This window comes from Enoplosus armatus, chromosome 16 (genome assembly GCF_043641665.1).
Source record: "Enoplosus armatus isolate fEnoArm2 chromosome 16, fEnoArm2.hap1, whole genome shotgun sequence".
Taxonomy (NCBI): Eukaryota; Metazoa; Chordata; class Actinopteri; order Centrarchiformes; family Enoplosidae; genus Enoplosus; species Enoplosus armatus.
Window position 1 is genome coordinate 11,160,318 of NC_092195.1, and position 26,337 is coordinate 11,186,654.

At 42.6% G+C, this 26,337-nt stretch overlaps 2 protein-coding genes across 2 annotated transcripts; both read right to left on the reverse strand.

Annotated features, from left to right (window-relative positions):
- Window positions 1-2,409: 2,409 nt before the first annotated feature.
- LOC139298773 (ankyrin repeat and IBR domain-containing protein 1-like) lies at window positions 2,410-17,550 on the reverse strand. The gene is made up of 20 exons (XM_070921533.1): window positions 17,363-17,550; window positions 13,950-14,121; window positions 13,698-13,829; window positions 12,777-12,968; window positions 11,314-11,431; window positions 11,007-11,227; window positions 10,165-10,253; window positions 9,906-10,050; window positions 9,532-9,692; window positions 8,642-8,730; window positions 8,250-8,380; window positions 7,982-8,116; window positions 7,702-7,788; window positions 7,512-7,578; window positions 7,099-7,244; window positions 5,976-6,154; window positions 5,805-5,856; window positions 5,586-5,642; window positions 5,310-5,433; window positions 2,410-4,913 (listed from the first exon to the last, which is right to left on the reverse strand). The coding sequence occupies exons 1-20, from the start codon at window positions 17,548-17,550 to the stop codon at window positions 3,409-3,411; spliced, it is 3,990 nt and encodes a 1,329-aa protein (XP_070777634.1). The 3' UTR covers window positions 2,410-3,408.
- Window positions 17,551-21,654: 4,104 nt separating this feature from the next.
- Window positions 21,655-24,439, reverse strand: LOC139299066 (receptor-transporting protein 3-like). Its single transcript, XM_070921949.1, has 3 exons — window positions 24,376-24,439; window positions 23,806-23,974; window positions 21,655-22,860 (listed from the first exon to the last, which is right to left on the reverse strand). Exons 1-3 carry the CDS (start codon window positions 24,389-24,391, stop codon window positions 22,515-22,517), a joined length of 531 nt encoding a protein of 176 aa, XP_070778050.1. The 5' UTR covers window positions 24,392-24,439; the 3' UTR covers window positions 21,655-22,514.
- Between the last annotated feature and the right edge of the window lie 1,898 nt (window positions 24,440-26,337).

The window sequence follows — 26,337 nt, forward strand, 5'->3', positions numbered from 1 at the left end:
ACTGTTTGGAGTAATTATTAAAACTGACAAAATTATCAATTAATATAATTTCTGATCTTACTTGACAACAGTCAAACAGTTCAATATTCATATAATGATCAAGTTGTGTGTGACCCATAATGAGATTTGTTCCTGAATGTCATCAACAAGTTGTACCGCTGCAGATTATTTATGCATTTAAAAAGTATGTAGTTTATTTAATCATGTTTGGCATGTTGTTGATAACTAGCCTTACAGCTCTAACAAGGAATCCTCACATATAGAGTATACAATGCTGTGATCGGACCGATCAGAGAAACAGCAACATGTGAAGCAGCCTATTCTTTCTTTTGCCAATTTTTGTTGAGTTGGTTTTGGAAATCACTGACAGAGAGCACTTAAAAAAAAATCACACAGCAACACACTTTCAGTTCTTTTTATTGAGAGTAAACTTTGCACTGACACTTTCATTTACAGTTTTGGCCACACATCAAACCTCTCTTATGGACCGACAGGGAATGTATCAAGTATAATCTATGAGAGTGCAATTTCATTTTTTTGAATTCTGAAGTGGTTGGTTGAGGGATCGTTAAAATATAAACATTATATATATATATATGGAGTACAAAATGGCACAGGACCATTCATTTGACACCATAAATCCATTTCTAAATCAAGTAAAACAAAACAAAAAATAATAATAATAATAATAATAATAATAATAAAAGCCGCACTCATCAGTCCTCCACATCTTGCCTGATAGCACTGGATTAGTTCAACACATAAACAGCATGCTTGTGCAAATTAAAAGACTCTGGACTCAGTGCTTCCATTGTGTTCCTGTTGCAACCATGCAACCTAAAACAAATGTGTGCAGTCGTGTTAAATAAGCCATTCCTCAGGAAACAATGTCTGAAACGTTATGGGCGTCACAAGCTGCCCTCACATCTCACTAGGCTTCATGAAATGTCTTCATCGGCACCTACAACACTGTCCAGCACCTTCACAGTTTAATGTTCAACACGGAGAGGGAAAGGTGTTATTTTAGGGTTTTTTTGTCACTTCCTCTACAGTCAGGATCATTTCAGTGGAGCACTCCAGACCTCACACTTTAAACAAGCTTAAAACTCAAACTATCAATTATAAGTGATGCATTTTTGATTGCATATCACGTTCTGTATAACTGGCTACTTTTGTAAAGTAGAGGGAGACATTTCATCAAAATCAGAATTTGCTCTTAGACAGGATATTTTTTGTGTGGCCTGCCCGGAAAAGTATGATTAAAACACTCCATTATCATCATTTCAATCCCCAAAGCACCAAATCGTATCTCAACACAACAGGCAGTGTTTAATTCTCTTGTAAACATTACAGCTGGCCAATAAAGATTTTAAGATAAAGGCTGAATGACAACCCAGGATCAAGATTCAAGATCCTTAGAAAAACAAAACAACTTTCAGATTAAGTGGTTGTTGATGAAACTCTAAATGTAAATAACTGACAAATGGATTCTTTCACGTAGCTTCACGTAGTTTTTGATCAAGTAAAATGGCTGAAACTAGGGCACTGCTTCTGTGGGGATAAGATAAAGAAAGACAAGGACAAACTATACTAATGTGCATCAAGAACCTCAGTGTATGGTGGCATGTTCTCCATTATCTTATCAGCAACTTTGTTTAGCATGTTTAAAAAGTAAAGACACTAATAAATACCAACAAATAAACAAATACGAAACAAAAGGCACACAGACCCAACAACTCTGGTCTCAACTGGAAGAAATGTAATCTCTATAATAAAGAATAAAGGATTTTTTTTTTAAAAGGATAAATTACAGTAAAAACCCAACCCATCTCCAATCTGTCAACAGCACACTGTACTAGCCATCAGTAGTGGAATAGATATGACAAAAACATATGAGTGTTTCCATTTACAGAATTGTCTGGTTGCTTTGGCTCAGTGTTCACAACAGTTTCGATGTGCAGAGACACAAATACTAAACGAAGCATAAAGATCACTGAATTGATTCTAACATGATTTTAACATTACATGTCTTTACATTCTGGTGAGCAGCGTTGCAATAAAATTGCTCGGGAAAGGAGGGGAAAAAAAAGGAAGTCAAATCTCAAAATGTTTCAATGTACTGAGTAGTGTAGTGTACAGTAGTGTAAATGGCGGTTTAATGTTGTATGCTTACAGTAGCGTATTAATGATTAAACTCGCAAGTGATTGACACCTCTAAGTAATCTCTGATACCTAGTTTGATACAGATGTATTTTATGTCACTTTTGAGGCCAACAGGATCTTGACTTGAAGCATTTTATGTGAAGAGTTTTGCACATTGTGAAAACTGAGCCAAAACAATTGTAAAACACAGCAATATGGATGAAGGCTCATCTCTGATAAAGACAGAATTATTTGGAATGGGTAGCAGGGTGGTGCAGAGAGCAAGAAAAATAGAGGGTTCAATTCCCCCTGACAACAAGCACCCATGATGCTGAAGTGCCTTTGAGCAAGACACTGAGTTCCTACCGACTCTTAAGGGCGCTGCTCTGTAGCCGAGACGGACCTGTGACCTCCCTGTGCACAGGCACAAGACAGCTTCTCTTCTATGATCACTGGAGTATTACAAAAGATATATCGCTGTCATAAAATCCAGATAAGCATGTTGTACTAGCGTGACATTTACTGAGCAGACAGGTGTATCGGAAAGATCAGTAGGCTCTCTAACAAAGCAGGCACAGTGTGCATGAAGGTCCAAAAATCAGAATTAGGCCCTCTGATTGTACAGTACGCTAAACAAGCTCCAAGGTTACAGTTATCATCATATTTGGCTCTAGGAGCTCTGAACAGGCTCGTGGTTGGGTCAGTGTGTAAAGTGTGGGAATACGAGGCAAGTCTGGATTTCAGCACCAAAACTTCACCCTGGACAAACTGAGAAGACAAATACCAGAGGCAGGGAATAAATAAAATGGAGAAACAAAAAAACCCAAAACAATGTGCAGCATTTTTATGTGTTATGATATCAGTAGCTTTCCATTGATGTACTCTGTTTTAAACACTAATTTGTTTCAAAGAATAGATTGTCTGTTTTTTAGAGCAGACAAAAGCACTTTTAAAAAAAGAAAATCAAAATGCGTATGACATCATCTTTACTGGACAAAGTCCGCAGGGCTTTATGTCCTCTCTAGATACAGTATAATACACACAGTAAACACTCAACTCCCAAAGACCGACATCTTTCATTGAGGCATCACCGTTTTATCTTATATTTTCCATCAGTGCTTCTCTCTAGATTTCCCAGTCTTTGATTTTCTTTCCTCTTTCACCTCCATCACACACACTCTCTCTCTCTCTCTCTCTCTCTCCCTCTCTCTTCCTTTACTTGGCTCAACCTTCTCTCTCCACATCGTCCTGTCCGTCCTGTCGCTGTCACACCAGGTGTACTTGTTCCTCCCACTCCTCAGGTGATTGGTCCCCCTCTAACTGAAGGATGAGGTCTAAGTCTCTCTCTGTGGCCGGGGCAGTGTGTGTGGGACTGTTTCCACGTTGGGAGTGTGAGCACGGGTGTGTGTGCGCTTCGTCCAGCGACAGGTCCGCCACACACCCTGCATCCACACCCTCCTCGCAGGCCTCTCTGTTTTCCAGGTCCAGAGTGTTGGGCCTCGTTGTCTTAGGGCCCTCCGCGCCCGCAGCACCTAGACGGGGACTCGCCGGCCCTCTGTCCACTTCTGGCTCACCCTCCAGGGGCTGCCAGATCGGGGCGGGGGTCACGTCCCTGGAGGTCTGGCTTTCTGACTCAGTCTCAGTGTGCGTGTCAGGGGAGGAGTCGGTTTCTGTGGTGGGTGGGGAGGGGATGAGGGCCAGGCTCTGGGGGTTGTTCTGGGGGTTTATGTTGTTGTTAAACCAGGCCATGATGTTGTCCAGCAGCTGGGCACTGGCTGTGGGGTCCAGGGGCTCCAGACTCTGAGGGTCGCTGGGGGTGAATGGACCCCCCGGGGGGATCACCGGTGAAAGCAGCAGCTCCGGCTCGAGCTCTGGAGATGGGAGGCACAACTGGGCAGGGGGCTGGGGGTCTGAGGGCCGTTTGAGAGCGTAGGCGGCAGGACGCTCCTGAGTGTAAGAGCTACTGTGTTCTGGGCAGGGGTTGTAAGAGCTGTCTGGTTTAGGGGTGCTGTCATACGTGGCTGCGTGCTCCCGGTCATATGAACTAGGATGGGCGGGGTTTTGGGTGCGTTCAAGTGCGCAGGAGGCAGTGTGTTCAGCCTCAGCCAAACGCCCACTGGAGTGGCAGTAACTCTGCTCTTTGCTGTCGTAGCGAGGGTCTGTGATGGTGATATGGTCGAGCACATATGGAGTGCTCAGTGTGTTCTGGTCTTGTCTATGGCTGCAGTCGCTGTAAGCAGGTTCAGTGGTGTAGGGAGCAGTGAGAGTACTGTGGTTGTATGTGTGGTGGGAGCAGAGCTGCTCCTGTGTGTGTGCGTCCAGGTCATAAGGAATGGTTATGTTCCCCAGTTTCATAAGGCTGTCTCCCAGCTCCAGCAGCTCTGCACTGAGAGAGGGAGGAGGGGGAGGGAGGGGGAGCGAGTTAGACGTGGGAGGCTGGGAGGTGGAGTCTGTCCTGTTAGGGGGGCGAGGAGGATCCAGGAGAGACGTGGGGAAGGAGGAGCCTCTGGCTCCAGGAGGACCGTCTGTGTTGAGAGAGTGCAAAGCAACATCACCCAGGTCTCCCGCAGGACCCAGCCTCCTCTCCTGTCCTCTGTCCAGTCCACGCTCCAGCTCCACTCTCCCCTCCATCCCTCTCTCCAAGCCTCCCTCCAGGCCTCGCTCTCTGCGGGACTCCTGAAGGGACAACTGGATGGCCAGCAGGATGTTCGGGTCATCTTCATCCAGCGAGCCCAGCGCTTTTCTGCGGCCCTCATTTCTCTCTGGACCTTCTGGAACACAAAATGTTGCATTGAAACCAGGGCTGCTTTGTTTAGCTCGAAGGTCAATTGATCCCAGTGGTCAATGCCTCTATGTGCTTCGACCAGACCAGATTTATGGAGCAGTAACTTAAAATCTCATTTTCTGGTTGGCTGGTGTAGTGACAAGTAAAAATTTATGAGTAAAGGCAAAGAATGGAGCTGAATTGGGATCCGTAGATTGTGCTTAATATATATATATATATATCTGTTGTCTGCTGTATATGGTACTACCCGCAAGTGAAAATGTACATGAACATGGTTTAACATGCCCCACACTGTATATACACCATTTTGCCTTTTGGATAATCCTGTTTGCAATAAAGAGCTTTATGTAAGACTATTATATAGAACGTTCATTTTCCAGACCTGTGTTGTCACTCCTCCTGCTGGTCTCTGGTGTGTTGCTGCTGCTTCTAAGGTTGTGCAGACTCAGCATGTCTCCTCTGCGCCGTGGCCTGTGTCTACGACGGTACTGAATGTCAGCATAATCCTGCCAAAGGGGTGATTCAAACTGGGTTATTACAAAACTCCAAAAGCTGTGTTGTAAGTCTGTTTTGTATCGCGCAGGTTTACAATCTCAAGCACAGAAAACAGAATTCAGCTCATGCATATGCACTAAATGCTGGAACTAAGGTGCATTACCTGTGACAGTCTCTCTCTTTGATCTCCTGCTCCCAGTACAGAGTGACGACTCCCCATCTTAACACACATAAGCAAACTAAGTTAGCTGCAGCCGTAGTCATGCATTCGCTGACTTAAGTCACTAAGCGCAGGTTTAGGGAATAACATTAGCTGGGCATGAGCCAGAAAGTTAGCAGAACAAAACAGTTAGTTATGGCGAGACAGGAGGAGTTTCTTTACCTCAGGGGAGGCAAAGCCAAGGTACTCCCAGTCCCATGATCCTCCAGGGTAACTGAAACAAAAGCAAACACAAGCACGTTTGCTAACAGTGACACACAAGAAGCAGATAACTTTCAGTTTCGGTGTAGTTTTTAAGATGTACTGAGTGTGTGCAAGTGTGTTCGTCCATACTTCCTGCGGGGAGGGTCAGGAGAATCGTTGGGAGCGACGCCTCGGGCCACTGATGCCAGGAATTCTTGCCTCTTCTGCTGCACCAGACGTGCTGCGCTGATTATCTTGTGGCAGGGCGTCCTCAGGTATGGCCGGTTGACCTTCTGGGCCAGATCCTCCACCACCATCTCCAGGTCCGTCTGGGAGGAAACAAACGACAGCATTATCTTCCATTAGCTCAGAGACTGGAAATTCTAATTTAAAGAGGGATTTGCAACTCATATTTAACTCCTACTATAGATAAGTCATGAGCTGAGTATATTTTGAGTATTCTTTATCTCACAGGAGACTTTTATCCAATTTTAAGCCTGATCAAGTGTCAAATAGATGAAATGGACCCCTGATGGTTCAAATATTTTTGGCAAAGCTCTGCTCTGCTTAACTCTACTTAATATCAATCACCACAATCTCAACACTCTGTGTGACTAAAAGAAACATTATCATACAATCCTCAAGTTACCACAAGTGAGAAAATGTGAGGCAAGTATCTTACATACAATAACAATACTCAAAATTCATTTCCTTAATAATGTCGCGAATTCGATTAGTGATTTGTGATGAGAAACAAAACAAAATATTAGCTAAACAAACTCAATTCTAATCTTGGCCAAAACATCCAAAATACAGATTTTAAACTTTGGAATTAAGGTTAAATCTTAACTTGGTATCTTATGAAATGTTGAATGTTGAAGAGAGGTTTGTGCAAAATGTCTGAAGAATATTAATTGTATACAGTAAGTGAATAAAATGTTGTGGAAGTCATTTGTATCTCAGCAACGACGAGCTGAATTCCCAAGAATATCAGTATGAATATTCACAGTCGTCAGAGGATCATTTTGTTGGCCCCTGACCCGTTGTCTGGCATCACCATCAGGCCAAAATACCAATTTGTATTTTAGAAATACAAAACCTAACGGTCAGATTGCCACAGCATTTACTAACAACACATAGCTTGTTCTAACCAGTTTATCCCTGTGTGGTCGAATTAACACAGCAGTCGTTAGGGATCACTGGAGGGGCTTTAAAGTTGTTAGTCCTGTTCTCGCAGAGTATACGTACATGTCACAGATGTGTATTAGATTACCTGCATGAGCTCAAATATCTCTTTCTGGGTGCTGCCTTGCTGCAGGAAGAAGCCGTACGGGTAAGAGCACTTCAGGACGCGCCGAGTCTTCAGCAGCTCACACACACCGTCTTCAATGAACCGTGTGTTTGGAGGCGTGCCTTCACCTGGACCACACGAGAGGGCGGACACACACACAAAGTTAGCCAAACAAAGACAAAGACAACCTCAATCTCCTGTTTTGTTAAGAATAATAAGATAGAAGCTAGCCAGCATTAAAATGCAGATAGGATTCATGTATTATGATTAAAACAAAACAAAATACTTTATACACCTCGTATCGGTTGAAAGGATCATACTTGAGCAGCTGACAATCAGACTCAAACTCCATTCTGATGCAACAACAGGCTGAGATCAGTGTAAGAGAGACTTACGACAAATGAAAGCTCTGCTCAGCTGCTCCATCTTCTCTTTAGCCGTCTTCAGCAGTTTCTGCTCCAACTAACAGACGAGAAGAGAGAATACACACGATCATCAGATTATAATAAGCGTCTTGAGTTGCATTTTGGAAATTCAGGCTTTAATTTGTTGTAAATGTGTGTGTACATGTTGAGAGGGTATTACCTTGTAACTGTGTTCATGGTTCTTGAAGCGAGTATAGTAGTGCATGAAACGGTCCAGCTCCTGAAAACTTTTGTGCTTCTTTTCTGCCTGTAACAAAAAGAATTTAATTTAAATGTCTTGGTCTCAGTGTGTGTGTGAGTACATGAAATGCTGCAGGGCATAAGAACATGTGCTTCAATAATGTATGACAGGTGATGGAGCAGTTCTTGCAGGTGGGAATGTGAGCAGGTTTGTGTGCATGTTTGTATCAGTGTGTGATCAATCGAGTGTTCGTTTATACCTCTACAGTCATCTCCTTGGACTGCTCCTCTAGCTGTTGGATGACCTCATAGCGAGTACAGCGATAGTAGCCTCCTGTTGATGAGCTGTGCTTCTTCCACTCCTCCAGACAGATCCAGCAGAAGTCATACTTACACTACAGAGAGAGAGAGAGCAGAGTTCATTTCATAATTTCATATAAAATATAGAATTATCAATAGTCAAGAGACCAGAACTCATTCTCTATACAAATGATGACACACAGCTGACAGAGAGATTAATGTGTGTACCTTGGCACACTGCATATGGTTGCAGCCCTCATTCTTCTGAATGGGTGACTTGCAGTTGGCACACGGTTTGGAGTTGGTCAACAGCCACAGGCAGTTAGCAGCATCCTCATAGGCCTCACTCACACCTGCCACTGAGGAAAACACACACAAACACACACACATCCGTAACATCTCAATTGCCCTGCAGATACACCCTCCAGCACACACATTTGGCATATATCAATGATATATAATATAACCTGCCACAACGCTGCTACCTATTTTTTTTTAAAAACATATTTTGGGGTGTCCATGACTAATAGGTACAAAAAATGTCTTAGCCAGCTTACTGAGGTGCAGCTAAAATGATCCTCAGTAACACTGAAACACAAACGACACAGGATCAGACTTACGCTCCTCAGGCTTCATCTCTGTGACTTTCTGGAGCCAGTTCCTCCACATCTGACAATCACAGGGCTCATGAGCCTCGCCAAGGCACTCCCTGTAGACAGGGAAAGGCGATGAACAGAGAATTAGGTACAGTAAAATGCAATGAGACTAAAGCATAACATAAGTGGCTTTTTTATCAGCACTGCTCCCAGTAGACCACATACACCGGAAAGGACAATCCACATACTCTGAATGTAAAAATGGTGCAATACCTACACCTCTCTATGTACAATACAGCACAATCCCTTTACCTTTATTTCTTGTGAACTTGTAACTTGGTAAACTGCAGTTGTTTTTTTTAGTTGTAGTAGTTTTTTTATAACAGTTTTATTTATTATATCTTGATTTTCTGCTTAGGTCTCCATTGCACTATCCTGTATGCTGCTGGAACAATGCAAATTTCCCCGCTGAGAGATAAATAAAGGATTATCTTATCTTAACAACTTGTCACTCATTCCTAGAAAGATAGGCAGAAAGATAAGAGGAAGGCACAGAACAATTAAGTCACAACAAGTTTCTGATAACAAATATTTTGTTGGTATTTACAGCATAGTTTTCAAAAAACAAGACTGGTTAATGCTGTCAAGCCCCGAGTGAACAATAATGCCCATGTTGTTCAACACAGTGGCCTCTTCTTCCAGCTGGGTTGAGTGTGCAAGTATAAAATGAATGGAGGGAAAACGTGTGTGGCTGAAAGACTTTATTGGCCTGTATCTGAATAAGGGAGATTTGTCTGAGAAAAATTAGACACTGGGTTTTCTAAATGACACGTCAATGTCAAGTGTTTGTATTTCTGACAGTGAGAGGTGCATAATTGTATGTTTGTATACAGCCAATAAATCCTGAAGTGTACCAGCAAAAGAGGTGGCCCTTGCCACAATCGACAGCTGGGGAGGGCAGAAGGGGGAAACTCTGTGGGTCACTGTCCCCGGGGCCTGGTCGGGTGAGCCGCACCGCCCGCTCACAGCGTGCTGCAGGACACCAGCGGATGGCGGGATTGTTCTCCACAAAAGCCTGCAACGGGGGGGCACAGATAAATGATAGAGGTAGAGGAGGAAGAACAGAGCACAAGACAGGAAGGAATGTAAAGAGGAGAAGTGATTCAGAAATGCCAAAAAAACGAAAAAAATACAAATTTGCAGCAAGAAAATGGACAAGGGGCATTAACTTAGCCGTGGTGAGCCTTAATGACAACATGAACAGAAATATCTGTATGGCTTTTTTTACCTTGATGTCAAACTGTAGATATCGCTGGTCCATCTCTCTGGAAACCACGCTCTCGATCACATGCACCGGCACCAACTGGTAGCACTCATAGGCTGGGCAGAAAATGTTGTGAGCGTCACCCTCCTGAATCTTTACATTGAGGAACCTGAGAAACACACAAGTATGCACACAGGAAAGTTGACATTAAAATGTCCAAACACACTTAAGTATGAAGGAGCATTTACGCACACACACACACACACAAAACACAACTCCCTACCCTTCCCAGCATGCTCTGCAGAATTCGTGTCCACAGGACATGTCCACTGGATCCTCAAACACTGAGATAGAGCAGAGACAGATTCCACACTGCAGGGAGACAGAAGATCAACACGTTACATGATATTCAGATGTTGTCCGACACTTATTGATGTCACACTGATTCCTAATAAATTATCATATTTTCCATTAATTTTTCCATAATATTCTTTAGAATATGATGTAAAACAATATAACAGACCTGTAATCGTAATCATGCTGTGATATTATGGACATCCAATACCTATTTCTATTTTTCCAAAGGCCCACACAGCTGCCATCATACTTTAAGTAATATCAAATATCCCATGCAGCTCCTAAAATATACCCCAACATCCCTTAACTTCTACAAGTCTCACGTTAAACCTCAGCCAGGATTTGCAAGCACACAAGTACTGGATGTGTGATTACACCTGCCTCAACAGCAACAGTGGACAAGAGGCTGATGCTTATGTGCAACTACAAAGAACAGAAACAAGAATTTTTTCTAGAAAGATGGCCTATGACCTCCTTTTGCTCTAGTTAGATTAGACATTAACCTGCTATAATCTAACAAATGAGACACTTGGCAGCCTGTCAAAAACTCAACTAGAATAAAGACAACCGTTCACTACCATTCACTACATATGGCTCTGAAGGGAAATATCAGTAATCCTGTCACCACAACCTGCCCAGTAATCCCTCACTAATCATAAATAATTACGTTCACAAAACTAGGTTTCAAAAACCCTCAGATTTGGTGCATCTTCACCAGTTAATTAAGATAAAAACTTGTCCTATTTAAGTCAGCACTGGGTGTCTCACCGTAGACAGGCCCTCCTCTCCAGGTGTGAGGCAGCTGTCGGTCGGGGAGGTGAGAGTGAGTGTGAGGGGTGAGCGCGGGGTCCTGGGGGTGCGAGGTGAGGGTAGGGTGTCCCAGGCATTGTATCCGCTGGGTGGTGGGGTGGGCATGGCCACACCTGAGCGCTGGCAGCAGCCCTCAGCATCTGACATCCAGGCTTCCAGAAGCTTTTCTCTGTCCCAGTCTGAGAGAGACACAAGTTTAGAGGCAGAAATATGTATGTAATTTTCTCTGAATACTGCAATCACACTGACAGTGTCAAACACACACCATGTGCTCGGAGCAGGGCCTCAGCAGTGAAGAGGGGGGCTTGCAGCATGTCTGCCGTCTCTACGATCAGCATGTCCTTCAGCCTGCGCAGGTCCTGAAGCTTCAGTCCCTCATAAGGCTGAAAGGATATAGAGTAGGAGAAATGTTAGGAAGATACCGAGAGAAATAAAGGAAGAGGAGTGAGAAATGAAAGAGAGAGAGAGAGAAAAAGCGATGGGGAGAAAGGGAAGGTCAGGGGAAGAGATGTTAAGACAGAAAGAGAAGGAGAAGAAAGTTATTTTAAAAAAAAAAACAAGAAAAGTATGAGATTGAGATGTTTAAGGAAGTGAAAAAGAGAACAGGACAAAGATGTGGGTCAGCGGGGGTGGGGGTTGGTGGTGGTGGGAAAGGGAGATTAAGTATTAACATAGATTTGGCTGCAGGAGGGAAGATCAAACTGCTATCAGTTGGCAGCAGCCGCTGCTAGAAGACTGTGCTTCTGCCCTCTGTTTAACTAAGATCCTGAGAAGCATGAGGCAAGGTGTGTGTGCATGTGCATGCGTATACGTGTATTACTATACTATTAACAACCAGTGTGAGTTGTGACCTACAAAGAGAGAACTTGTGACATTTGAAGGTGAGTGGTAATGATTCTGTTACAGGCATTGTGGAGACGTTCGATGCAGATAAGTGAGAAATTTTATCTGCTCAGTTTGTCCAGCAATGCAATCACTGACACGCATACAGAACACAAAAAAAAAATCGACATTTCTTGGCTGAACTCAGCAAAAGTAAATCCTACGCCGGATGAACATGAACGAGTAAGATAATAACACCTTTAAAATATTCATCGCACAATTGGTCTCCCATTTGTTTTAATGTACCTGGATTTACAACAATGTCCTCATTGTCCTATCCCTAACCCATAACCCTGTGTGTTACCATCTTGGAGCAGAAAGTTAAAAACAAATAGTCTGTGTGTGTCTTAAGGAAGTGTTACCGTCTACATTTTTAACTTCACGTGATTTTTCAGTGTTTAAGAAAAAGAAGTTGTTACTTGTGTTAATGGTGTATTACATTTCCCTCTGTAAGCACAGGCTGATGTGTGGCACACACAACTTTTTCATGACTATCTGCAATAGTTTCCATGACCATAAAAGTTAACAACTGACACGTAATCAATTTTAAAATTCTTGTTTTCTACATGAAATTGTAAGCACCTGACACAGTTTTTAGTGTAGTTTATTTGACATTATGAGAGGGGAACATTAACACTAGCACAATGATAATAATAAATCATAAAAATTACATTAACAGGAAAACGCTCAATGTGTCCCACCACTGTAAGGACATTCCCTGTGAAGTGAATATTTTGAAGTTGCGACACCGACTTACTGAGATCCGTGACCTTAAAAAGAATTAAAAATAACACATTCACTTAAAGTCCAGCAGGAATCCCCCAGATCTCGTAACTGTGGTCTCACCTCCTTGTATTGCAGCAGGTTGGTTTCACCATGTGCGTCTGTGTTTGACTGCTGAGCTGAAGAGGAGGAGAAAACCATCTGTGACTCCAGGCTAAGGGCCAGCTCGGTGTGGTGATGCCGCTCGGCGTGGTCACATGGCGTCAACTTGTCCTCATCCTCCACAAAAAGGTCCGCCTCGCTCTGGATTAGCAGCTAGAGAGAGGGACGAGGAGGGAGAAAAGGGAGAACAAAAGGAATGGGAGAGAAAAAAGGAGAGAAATGGATAATGGAGAGGAACAAGAAATTGAAGGAACTTGCAACAAAAGACAACAAAGGAAGAGAGAGGCGAGAGCGAGTGGAGCAGACAAAGAGAAAACAGGAGGAGGGGGAGAAGAGAGAAAGAGAAAACAAAGACGTGATGGTAGAAAAACAGAAAAGATATACGAGAAAGGGAAGAAGAGTGAAATGTAAAGGAAGAGAGAGAAGAAAAACGATAAGGAAGAGAACAAAAGTCAAAAGTCAAAAGGAAGTTTGGTAAAATGGAGAAAGATTGAGGTGTCGACAGACAGTTTATGAAATAGGTGAATAAGAGAAAAGAAGAGAGGGAATGTGGAAGTGAAGAAATGTGTTCAAACTTTTTATCTGGAAGGATAATGTCTGAGTTATTTTTCCCCAGGCTGCCCATATCAGAGTTGAGCTCAATTTTCAATTCAGGAAGTGGATCTTCTGCCTAAATCAAGAAACGAGGGAGGAAGCACTGCTTGGATCCGACAGTAATGAAACACAAAGCAGATGCTCCTGATGCAAGGCCTGGCATAATACTCTCTGCAGATTTCTCTGACTATGCTCTGTGTGATTGGATTTTACAGACAGATCTGCCACACAGAAAATGAAGCTCATCCTAAAGTGAGTTTGGTGGTCAACACACACACTTTCTCTCACCTCTACGCAGCTCTTCATGCCTGCAGCGGCAGCGTAGTGCAGACAGGTGCTGTGGTGATTGTCGGTGGCGTTGACATTGGCCTTCTCGTACTGGCCTCCCTCCAACCGGGCCCCGGTCCAGCTCAGGATCATCTATCAGCAGGGAACCCACAAGTAACCACACATTATTTGTATGTCAGCTTTGTAGAAAGCAACAACATTAAATAACACACTTTTTTACACCAATGTGCGAGTTTGTACACTGAATCACACCTGCAGGCAGTCAGCGCGACGCTGCTCATCCCTCTGGGGTCGGGCCAGTCGGGGTGACAGCGCTCCCTCTGACAGCAGCAGGATCTGTGGGCCTTGGCACAGCACGTGGAGGCACGTCTCGTTGTGCACGTTACGCTTGTTGGGGTTCCCCTCTTTACTGAACAGGAAGGACCTACACGGTTGCAGGCGAGAAAGACAGGACTAAATGAAATAGAAGAAGGCTTCGGGAGAAAACAAGTTCAGAGGTGAGGTGGAAAGAGAAGAAAGAACTGACAGCAACAGGAAGAAGGCTTCAATCAGAGGGTGAAAAGATTAGGTGGAGGAGAAGAGTGGAGCACACTTAAGAGACAGACGGATGTGGAGGAAGGAGTAGATGGAGGGGTGAGTGGAGATGACATGAGGATAAAGTATGATGGTAAGATGGATTGTGAGATGAGCATTGGTGTAGAGAGAGGGAGGAGAAGAAGGATGGCAGAATATTGACTATTTCTGTTTAACATCTCTGAGATAATGGACATGCTGGCTGGCTGGCGGGCGGGCGGACACACACACACACACACACACACACACACACACACACACACACACACACACACACACACACACACACACACACACACACACACACACACACACACACACACACACACACACACACACACACACACAGTGATGGATGTGCCAGTTGCACTGGGAGCCTGGCTGTGGTTGCAGTTCTGTTTAGTAAATAGTTTTTCTCTGCTCTTTGTCTGTCAAAACCTCCATTTACTGATTAGCTTTCTGCTCTTTCATTTGGCTCCACCTACTCTGTTTTTTCCTCAAGTTTCTTTCCCATCATTTTGAAAACTTCCACCTCTCCTTTCCTGTCCTAGACTTTTTTCCTCCTCCTCTACAATGTCCTTTCCCATTGTCTTTCGTCTTTCTTCCATTTGACATCCTCTTCTACATTATCCTATGACAGCTGCATGATAGGATGTCATTGGACTTCCACATACAAAAAATGTGGCAATACCTCTCTCCCTCTCTGTTCGCTCTGCAGTATGGACACAGCAGCAGTAGCCACTATTGAATTAGTGTTTGAATGCTTCCTTATTGTGCAGCCTTTCAGCCTATTCTTCCACTGCTGTCCTGCTCTTCCACTTTTGACCTTCTCATCCTGTCAGCCACAAGCCCCTGCAGCCTCCCCCTAATGACAATGCACTGCCAATTCACCCACACAGCAATAATCACTAATTATTCCCTTCTCAACTTCAACCCAGCATCCCCGAACTACACACACACACACACACACACACACACACACACACACACACACACACACACACACACACACACACACACACACACACACACACACACACACACACACACACACACACAAAGCCCCATGTTCAGGATGGATGGCCCTAATATCGGTCTACTAGAAACAACAGGCTAGGGGATGTCATACGTTTAGCTGCAATTGTCGAACACTAAAGCTGTTCAGACCGTACAGTAATTGGACGAGGGTTAAAACGGTGCAATTCACACTGAAATACTGAATTAGTTTCTGATGTGTGACCAAAGAGGAATCAAACGGCCCTCACAAAAAGGGGAGTTTCAGGGAAGTTGCTGTATGTTGACAAATACATCTGCTTTATTTTCTTCAAACAACAGGAAATCAATTGTTATTTACATATTTCTAATATTTCTAGACTGTGTTCTCAGTTGTTGTTGAGGAAGGGTTACACTTCCTGAACTACACCCATTTTTCCAGTAATAGGTCTACTTGTGATTTCCCAGTTTGCACATCTCATGGGATTACGAGCCGATCCAACCCACGGAGACGACTAGAGGAGAGCGAATAAACATGGAGCAGATACATGTTAAAAATAATCTGAAAAACAGACTCTGCATCTACCAGCCCACGCTTGTCCTCTATGAGTCTTTATTTTGTCTGAGATTTCTCGGTCGTCTCTCCGCTTGCCTCTGTCCAATCAAGCTGCTGGAACAAAGGAGCATTTCCTCTGATACTTATCAGGAGCAGAGCACTGCGTTCAGCACGCCTCTCTGGCCCATTATAGGTTAGTAGGAAGGGACACAAATAGCGCAGCAATTGATTCACTGTGTTATATTCACAGACTCAGATGCATTAAGCAGTTGTGGAGTCACAGTTTCCCCCCTCAAAACACACACGCACGTGTGCACACATGCAGATGCACAGATAATTGACTGGCCTTTTCAAACAGCTTCCTCTGCCCCCCCGTAATCATGGAAAGAAAGGGCAAGAGAGAGGAAGAGTGCGAGGAGGAGGAGGAGGTGAGGACAGCTATTGAGTCACTGAATCAGCTGTCTCGGTCATGGCCAGCAGCCTGATTATCCCTGCAGGGGGTAAAAGGACACACTGGTGTCTTGCTCTCTGTATGTTTTTTTGTTTGACCCCTTTCTTTTAGGTTGTGTTAGACTCAGTGACTCCCCTTTATTGTTTCTCTAAACACAGTGTGTGTGCGTGTGTGTGTGTGTGTGTGTGTGTGTACACCTGTTTCAAGCAAATATGCATGAAACTCCTTACAGCACAATAATCACGCAGTATATTCAAATCTGTTCACACTCTTAAAACGGCACTGCAGTGATTTAGCATTGCACTTTCATTAAGTCGAAGGGAAGAAAGAGCTTTAAAAAAAAACGGTGAGCGTCTACAAAGAAGAAGCAGAGACGTCCTGACTTTTAGTCCCTAGTAAGGGACAAGCTGCAACGAACTGAATGTCTGATATAATCTGATATAAATGTGAAGCCCTGTTTGAGATAACCCTGATGAAATGATTCGAGTTATTTGATCAGCTCCTCCAGAACCACAGGAGACCATTATACAGGTGTTTTCACAGGCTGAGCAGCACTCCTCGTGACGAGTACACTGAACTTCATGTGTAATATCGGTGGAGTGGCCCTTTCATGTTTGCTCTTTGTTGAGACTCTCACAGTTGCTCATTCCAGTAATTGGTCCTTTTTGAGGCTGTACTTTATTTGTTAATCAGTGCCAGTGTGGGTCTAATTGTGACTGATTGCCAATGTTCCTCATGGCTAACGCACTCTTTCTGTGTCTGGCATATGTCAATATGACTTTTGAGACTTTTCCCCTTGTAACATAATTTATCATAACATTTATATGCGACTGGCCTCTTTGGACTTCTGTGCAATAAGTTGTTTTACTTGCCTTGAAAACACAATTATTAAAACCCATAGAAATCTATTAAAGCTGACATACTGCTAATTGTTATTCAATTTAATATGACTCACTTGCATAACTGCCTTCGTAACTGTATTGGATAACTGCTTAACAACACTACAAGCCACAGCCTTTAAAATGACTGCTGAATTCAATCAACACCTCTGCTATTCTCAACCAAATCCAAACTAAAAAACATGTTTTTTACCTCAGCAGACGTGTCATGGCGTGGCGGCAGACATAGTGCAGGGGCGTGTTGTGCTGGTACTGCTCTCCGTACGATGCATTCGGGTCCAGGCCATCCCTGAACTGAGGGTTTCCCTCATACAGCTGCCAGGCCAGGGCCTCGTCGCCACCCACCAGGGCCTTGCGGAACTTGGTGGCTGTGTTGCCCATGGCTTCAAGCTTGCAAAGGACCGCCTAAAAGGAGCTGTGGCAGAAGCCCGTCTGCCTGCCTGCCTGCCCGCCCTCCTCCTCCTCCTCTTCCTCCTCCCCCGTTCACCACAGGTCACAACTTAGAGCAACATGGTTCAGTGTTTTCCTGCCCTGTAAGTAAGACAGAGAGAGAGGGGAAGATTGATTAGAGGAAAAGGATGGTGGAAAGAGGGACATGAGGAAAATTTTAGAATGAGGGGGGAACAAAAGGCTGGTGAAGGTAGGAAAAAGTACAAAGACAGAAGTTGGAAGAAAAGAAGTAAAGAGAGAGAGAGAGAGAGAGAGAGAGAGAGAGAGAGAGAGAGAGAAAGAGAAGCTCAATAAATCAGTCCATCCATCAATCAGCTGATGTGTTGGGATGTTATTTTACCGGAAATAGAGGACAGAACGGAGGGACAGAAGAAAGAAGCTAGAAAGACCGAGAAATAATTATAAAGAGGGCAGGCGAGAGGGTGGGGTTAATGATATCCAAGCCATCGATTTGTTAGTCAGTTGATGAAAAGGCACAGTCAATATTAACACAGCTAGCCACTGTGAGTCCAGTTAGCTTGCGTTTGAGGGGAATTTGCTTATTTAAGACTGTTTACATGCTTGTCTGCTACTGGATATATGAGAGTCTAAGTGTGTTAAACCATGCAGCACTAATGCGCTGGGCCAAAACTAGTTTTACTTTTGCCTCTCAGGCGCTTAAACCAAAGAATCACAAGAATCACAGCTATGTCTGCTACAGCTGCTACAGTTTACTCTCCCAGACAGCAACAGCTTAGAAACCTGCTGTAGATCCACAAGTTATCATGCTCTGCTCACTTTATTTGCATGACAAGCATTTTTAAATATCACAAGAAAATACAAAAATACAAACAACGTGCAAAACAAGAGTAACAGTGTGGATATGAGAAAGAAATACACTCTTTCTTGTCACATAGTACATAATCACTGTCTTTATCAATGTGACAATGTATTCTGCTTCATTTCCTTCCTCGTCTTCCCCACCTCTCCCTCTTTCTTTCTCTTACACGCACACACAAACACATACACAGTTTGTCCTGTCTTTAACACACAAACACACACCATTACATCCTATAATGAGTGGAGTCTGTATGTGAGTGAGTGTGTCTGTGTGTGTGTATTGGGCCGTTGAGGGTATCATTACAGTCTTCATTCTATGGCCATCTGTCTGGCCCTCACAAAGAGCCTCTTTTAGCCCAGGCTACAGTTGGCCGCTGGCTGGCCGGGCTCTGGAACATTTGAATAACGTGGCTGGCTGCCTCCCCTCTTCTGCCTCCCATTTCTATACAGTGACAGACAGGGACGCAGACAGAGAAAATACACACTGACAGACGGAGGCATAAAGGCCGCGCAGAAGCTGCTACCGCTGGCGAATAATAGCCAACATCTTGGAAGTTCTGCTTCTGTGATGCATGCAGTAGACCAGATCTTGTGTGTGTATATCTAGAGGGGTGGTAGGGGTGGTGGGTTACTATAGTTAATAGGTCAGTCTGTCTGCTTGGCTCTCTGTTTTGTGCACACTGGTTTACTTCCAGTTCACTTCACTCCTCTGTGTATCTCCGCCAGTCTCTCTCTGTCTCTCATACTAAATAAGGACAGGAAGTTGGGACATGGAGGAACTTTGGAATTTCAGGGATCGCAAGTCTTGCTATTTGCTCTTGGCAGTGACAGTGCAATTATCTACTATTACGAAAGCTCTTTGAGCCTACACGTCACTTAGTGGTCGGGTGGAGTGAGGCTGAGGAAGTGTGTCACTCCTTGTTGACCGGACACTCGTCCTATTAGCCTTAAATCCAGCCAGGAACAAAAGGTATGTTTATGATTTAAATTTTTAAAGTTACACTTGTACCACAGGTCTACACAGAGTAGACCTCTTGTACATATGGTGTTCCCTATTTTTGGCAATGTGATAATCGAGACTTAATGACTCATGAGCTCAAGAATCCCAAACACGTGAATCCTGTCTAGAAATCTTGTCTGATGATTCCTGCTTGAAGTCATGGCACTCTCAGCCAGCAACAAACACATTTAGACAAAATTACACATCACAACATTTTACAAGCATTACCGCAATTTGTGATGATATTTAGGGTGTGACCGTCTTGGTGTTTTTCATACATACTCGTGGAGTTAGAGCTTAAATGGTTAGTCAACAAATCAATCAACAACTTTCCAAGCAAAAACGCCAATCATTCTCTGGTTCCAACTTTTCTAGCGTGAAGATTTTCTTTTTTCTTTATATCATTTTAAATTCGGTTTTGAACTGCTGGCTGAACAAAGCCAGACACTTGAAGACTTCACCTTGGGCTCTAGGGAGTTGTGTTGGGCAATATTTTCTGACATTTTATAGACTAAAATGATTAGTCAGATTAGTCTGTGAGTATCCATTATTGTCATTATAGAAAGTTTTAAACAATTATCTTCTCAAATAAATGCGTAATTGTGCGGTCAATAAAATGTCAGAAAATTAAAATGGACATAACAATTTCCTAAAGTCAACGATGATGTCTTAAAAAGTTCTTAAGATATTAAATTTACAATTATATAAAACAGAGAAAAGCAGCAAATCCGTAGTTTTGAGCAGACTGAACCTGGGAGTGTTTGGCAGTTATGCTTGATAAATGACCACTATACTACTATATGATTACAAAAAAATATAATTTTCTGCTGATATACTAACTGACTAATCCTTTCATATCTAATGAAAACAATCATTAGTAGCGGTCATATCAAGACATGAATATCATACTGATATGTATCTCAGCTCTATGATGATGAAGCTTTAACAGTCCAGCTGGTCATAGACTTTACTGAAAGAAATTCAAACAAGAGCACAGCATTTCAACCCTACCTGGCAGCACTTTAAAGTGAAATCTACAGTTACTACTCTGTTATCATCACTATCACATGTCTTTAACACAGAAACCACCCACTGTGGTATCATTACAGTAACCAAAACTTACTGTCAGCTGACACACATCCACTCAAACACCTCAGTCCAAGTGTGGGTGGATCATGCTCCTGTATAAACTGACAAAGTCAGGTTGTCAAAACTGACATAAAACTTACATGACGGAGTCAAAGTCAGGCAAGAGCTGCATAAGGAGATACAGTGCAAGTTACTTCAATAGCACTTCGGCGTTTACCAAAATTAGCTAGGTCACCGTGTATCAGCTCAATATTCAGGTCAGACCTCGTGTGGTTACCCCTGAAGAAGTGTGTCAGCATGAAATGGAGCACAAAACAAACAGCAGCCGACTTCTCTCTGCATGTTTCTGTCCATGCGGCCCCTCGGTTAAAGCTCCTTTGTTCAACACACTGACAGTCTGTGTGAATTACTAACCCGACTGGAAAGCGAGGGTTAGGTGTAGGTTGCCCGAAATGCTGCCCATAAAAACGCGTTACGTTGGGTGTGAACGTTTCCCCACGGCTGCCGCATGGGAAAACGTTAACACCCAAAGCACCCTACCTTCCTGCCGCTACCGAAGCTAGCAAACCGTCTCCCTCTCAGGTTAACGTTAGCGCGTTATGTTAGCCTCAACTATACCTCCCCTACAGCAGGACAACAGCAAATCTCCGCCGTTTTACTTACACGGTCGTTTCACTTGGTCACTAGTCGCACATTCGGAAACCTTCGTAAATCGAGGGCCATTATCTTATCACTGTCATTCGCATCCCCGGCTGCTTTTCCGCTGAACCATCCTCTCAGCCACCGGACCCGGCGGGGACGATGATGCTGCCGAGAGTGGAGGGGCGAGACTGACTGGATCGCTTCAGTATGTTGTTGTGGCTGCCAAAGAGAAAAGCGTACTGCGCATGCTCGGCACCATCTGTCATACGGAGGGCTCTCACCTGATTGGTCGGTTATCTGGGTTCGCTGGGTGGTTTTGTTTGGTTTACTGTTTTCTTATTGTTACCTTTTTATAAAATTGTATTTGATATAACAGGTGAGTTTTAATATTTATATATATGAATATAAACGTAATAGTTTGGAAAATGAACAACTGCCGAGAAACATTTTACATTTTAAAACAGAAAATGCATATATTTATTTGTTTCTGACAGATTTAACTTCTTAACAAGCAGGTCGGCCATCAACATCATCTAACTTAAATTAAGCAAAAACTGAAACAGAATACATATGATACAGTACGACAGTGTGGAATAAGGTAATGTAAACAACCATGAACCTGCTTAAGTTGAAATATAAGTGGAAAACATTTCGGATAAAAATGTCCCGTGAATTATATTAATATACATAACATCAGTTTCCAACCTTTTTGGCCCTTGATCCAACAACAGTTTGGGAGGTCCTGACCCCCAGGTGGCGAACCACTGTATTATATCATTCGATTGTTAATACTGACGTATGAATACATAACGAGAATTTTAATGTTGTAGCTGGTTGAGGTGGAGGTCATTTAGCTTGGATAGGTTAATTTATAACTCCCATATATTTAATCAGTAGATCATCTGTTCGCATGTAAAATCTTTATCTGCAAAGTAACTAGTCACACAGCTACCAAATAAAGGCTGTGGAGGAAAAAGTACAATATTTGTTTAGAGCAGAGGTATAAAGTAGTATGAAATGGAAGTACAGCAGTTGAGTAAATGTACTTACTTACATTCCACCACTTGTCCTCCATACAAAAAACAAAACATGGTCAAACTAAAGCCTTTATTAGTACCAACAAACCCTATCAAACACTAACCCTAACCCTAAAAACAAAAAAGGTACAAACTTTGGTCATTAACATTTTCACAACAGAGTATTATCCTACATTAACCATCTTTGAAATAGTAGAAAAAAGGGCATGTCCAAACTGCAAAGGACCATCTCAGCCAACCGGCAAACAACCTGTCACTGTCAGTCTCTGCCTCACACACACACGCACGCACGCACACACACACACATTCTAGTCAGCCTCCTTACAGAAAATGCCCATAATGCAAGCCTCACACAGGGAAGCCTCATGTGGTTTCCTGTTTCTCATTGGCACCTCGGTAGAGCCACTATCATTATCAGCGTAGTCGTCATCTCCGTAGCAATTCTTCCGGATTTTGCGGATCAGCTTGAGCAAGGCTTCCTCCACCTGTGTCGTGGAAAAACCAGGGAGACGAAACGTATTGTTTTGGCAAGTGCGACAAGCTTGTCCAAAGGGCCGCATGATCACTGTCCCCCGGTCACTCCGCAGCCGGTAGTGGAACAACAACACCACCCGTGCTGAAGACCAGGTCTTCTTGCAGGATGCACACTGGAAACTGTGAGGAAAAGAGAAGACAGTAAATGAGGGTCAGAAGTACAGAGCTTCACGCGGTCAGTGAGATTCTACCTGAGGGCCAGCAGCTATACATGTAAGTTATGAATGTTTCTGAAAAGTTTATGAATTATTAAACATTTCGATTGAAAAGGGTCAACATTCCCATAACTTTGTGGGTCAAATCCAGTGGTGGAATGTTTACTCAAGTACTGTAGGTTTTGAAAGTACAATTTTGAGGTACTTGTACATTACTTGAGTATTTCCATTCTATGCTAATCTATATTTCTACATTTTGGAGGCAAATATTGTACTTTTTACTCCACTACAATAATTTGACAGCTTTAGTTACTAGTTTGATTTTGATTATTAATACAAAATATAAATAAACTAATACATGATGATATATTATAGGTGAAGCTTCACAGCAGTATATAAAGTAATTAAAGTTAATCCCACCTTTACTAGCTGCAACATTAAAGTGATGTACACATTAATGCATCACTAGTTATAATCCAGAAATAATATATACAAGATTCAGAAATGGTCCATTCTGCATAATGAGTACTTTTAGGTTTGGTACTTCAAATGTATTTTGATGCTAATACTTTTTAAAGTATTTTACACTGTAGTATTGCTACTTTTACTTCAAGTGAGAATCACATCTTCTGAGTTGCGTTAAACTGGATGACTAGCCCTCTTTAACCAGGGTGCAGTACCAGGTTTTTCCACAGGATGACACTGTTTCAATGCACATGACTTGCTCCTTATCACACATTCATTCCATCATGTGACCTGGCATGAAGTTGCAACAAGATTGAGGAAGTGTCTGAGAAAGCACAACAAGACAACCTGTATATTCAGCCAACTACTATTCAGTGACCTGAATGTCACTGTGTATAGTTTAAAGTTATATCTTGATACTTTGAGAATATAGAAAAATACATACGTTCCATGTGCACAGAGGCTGTAGATCTTCCAGCCTCTCTTCCTCTCCTCCTTGGTGACTTTGTCTGTCAGGCCGTAGTTAAAGCGGAGACTCCACTCGTCTCCATAATCCAGCTCATCGTCCTCCAGCAATTCATCAAAAGTGTCCATCCACAAGGAGGGAACCCAATCTGCTCGAGTGGGAAAAAAACATTGAGAGAAAGTCAATAAAATTAGATCTCTGTGATATAACAGACTCTGCTCTTCCTGATAAAATGACCAAACTCTCAACACTGAAATAAAAAGAAGCTTGGAAATTGTTCCTCGACCAAAATACTAGTTGTTTTATTCTGCCTTTTGGAAATTAGGGTCACGCCTTTCTTTCATCTTTTTAAATCAACATTTCCTGATTTAACATCACACGAAAATGTAAAAAAAAAAAAAAAAAAGAGAGAAAAAAAAGGGGGGACAAAAAGTCAATTATGCACATATGAAATATTGACGTTGCAGTAATGGCGTCAAATTTGATCAAAACAAATATTGCATGGCACCAAATTAAAAAGCATATTACACAAAAGGTTTGCCGTGTTACCTGAAGATCTGCTCATGTTGTCCTGTTGTCTGTCCTGCTGCACAAGATGAAGCGATGTTTGACTTCTGAATGTCGCTCTGCAGACAGTCCGTTGTGTTTATTGACAGTTACTCAGGAAAACGAAACTTAACTTCATGGTTTCATTTTCCATCTAGTCGCTCCAGGAGGCAACATCACGAGAACATGTTTTGTTTTTTGTATGTGCGTAAAGATAAAAAAAAACTTGGAAGGGGATTTTGGCCACAGATAATTACTGTGTATATCACAGAATGTATCAATAAATAATAGTGCAAAAAGAAACAGGTTTAGGTTTATTCATTTCCTTTAACCTCCAATCGGTTGGTAGAAGACAGAAGTTTTTTTTTAAATTATTTTTCCAATCAGTTGATAAATTAAGTATTTTACTCTTTTATTTAAAGAGCTCCTTTTATTTTTCAGCTACTTTGTTTTCTTGTTTTGGTCTCAGCACGAATTAAATCATTCATCATTTAGTTTCATTTTTTCCCCCCAAGCAACATTTCTCATTTTTTGTCTTTTTGGTTTTAATTTTTGTTTAATTTACAGCAACATCACTGCAAGTGTGATGCAAGTGATAGCAAATGTCAGGTAACGCACTCCAGTTCAGTTCAGTTCAGTTCAGTAGGGGGCAGCATAAGACTGCTGGTAGTTTTCGTATAGATGACTTGCTGAAGTGAACTTAATTGCAGTGCATTTGAACATAAGGGTGGCATCTTTTGCTGCACAGTGGAAACAAGTATTTTAAGGAATCCTGGTATTTCCCACAAGCCACTGCCTGTTTCTCAGAAGTGGGCAAACTGGATCAGTATTACAATAAGTAAATGTACTTTAAATATCCAAGTACAGGAAACTGGAGAGTTGCTGCCAACCATTAGGGTCATCCTGTTGACCTGATGAGCTTTATCTGAATGACCCATCTGTCGAAACACACTGGCTTCACTGATTCAGTCCTCAATACAACAATTGTTGCAGGAGTTTTCACTTGTAAGAATGTGTCCCTTCTTCTTGCCATAGGTGAAGTAATGCTGGAGATTGATCACACAAGTCAAAATGTGATCTTTAATTTATCCCTGTTGCCCAGAGGACCAATTTTGCCATGTCAGAAAAAAACACCTGTTGCTGAACCAGTTACCAGTAAACCGAATCAACAGTACAATCAAGTTAAAGTCACCAGTTCCACATACATGTACAGTACAATATGTCTTTCTGTATTTAACCAATAGGGACCTCACACTTTACACCTCAACATGAACCCCAAACATTACTAATGATGAAGACCGTTTGCCTGAAACAGGTGCCTCCATCAAGCTGCTTGGTCAGCCTGTTCTGTTGGCATTACTGCATGTTTACGCCTCTATCAGCCCTGTTGAGCTACAGCTTCTTCTTTCAGCGGGCTGAATTTGACATTCTTTGAGAATGAAAGCCCACAGAGTTATTGGTGCAAACACTAATCTGTGTCACCTTTCTACTTTGAAAGAGGGTGAATCTCGTGCTCTTGAGCGCTTTACACACCTAAACCTGTTTTAGGATTTCATTCATTCCTGAAAAAGAATGTGTGGTTTTAACCTCAACCACATTATTGACATAAGAACTTTCTATAAGAGCCAAGACTGCCTGGTGAAGTTTGAAATCAAGCTATTGAATGTCTTCATATTTGTTATTGTGCTGTTTCAAGCTCATTATTAATTAGTAGTAGTAGTAAAGGTATGGTATCAACAACTCATGCCAGTCTTAGTGTGTCAAGCTGGTTTGTTAAATCGTACCCCTGTTTACTCAGACTTTGTTTCCTGTCTATAAAGTTATGTGTGGTGTTTCCTGAATAATCATTTCCATCGCTTCACAACAGCGGTAATAATAGCATCAGAAAGACAACACCTGTCGCAGGTATGTGGCGACACCATTGTGTTCGTTCTCTCTCTCTCACACACACACACACACACACAC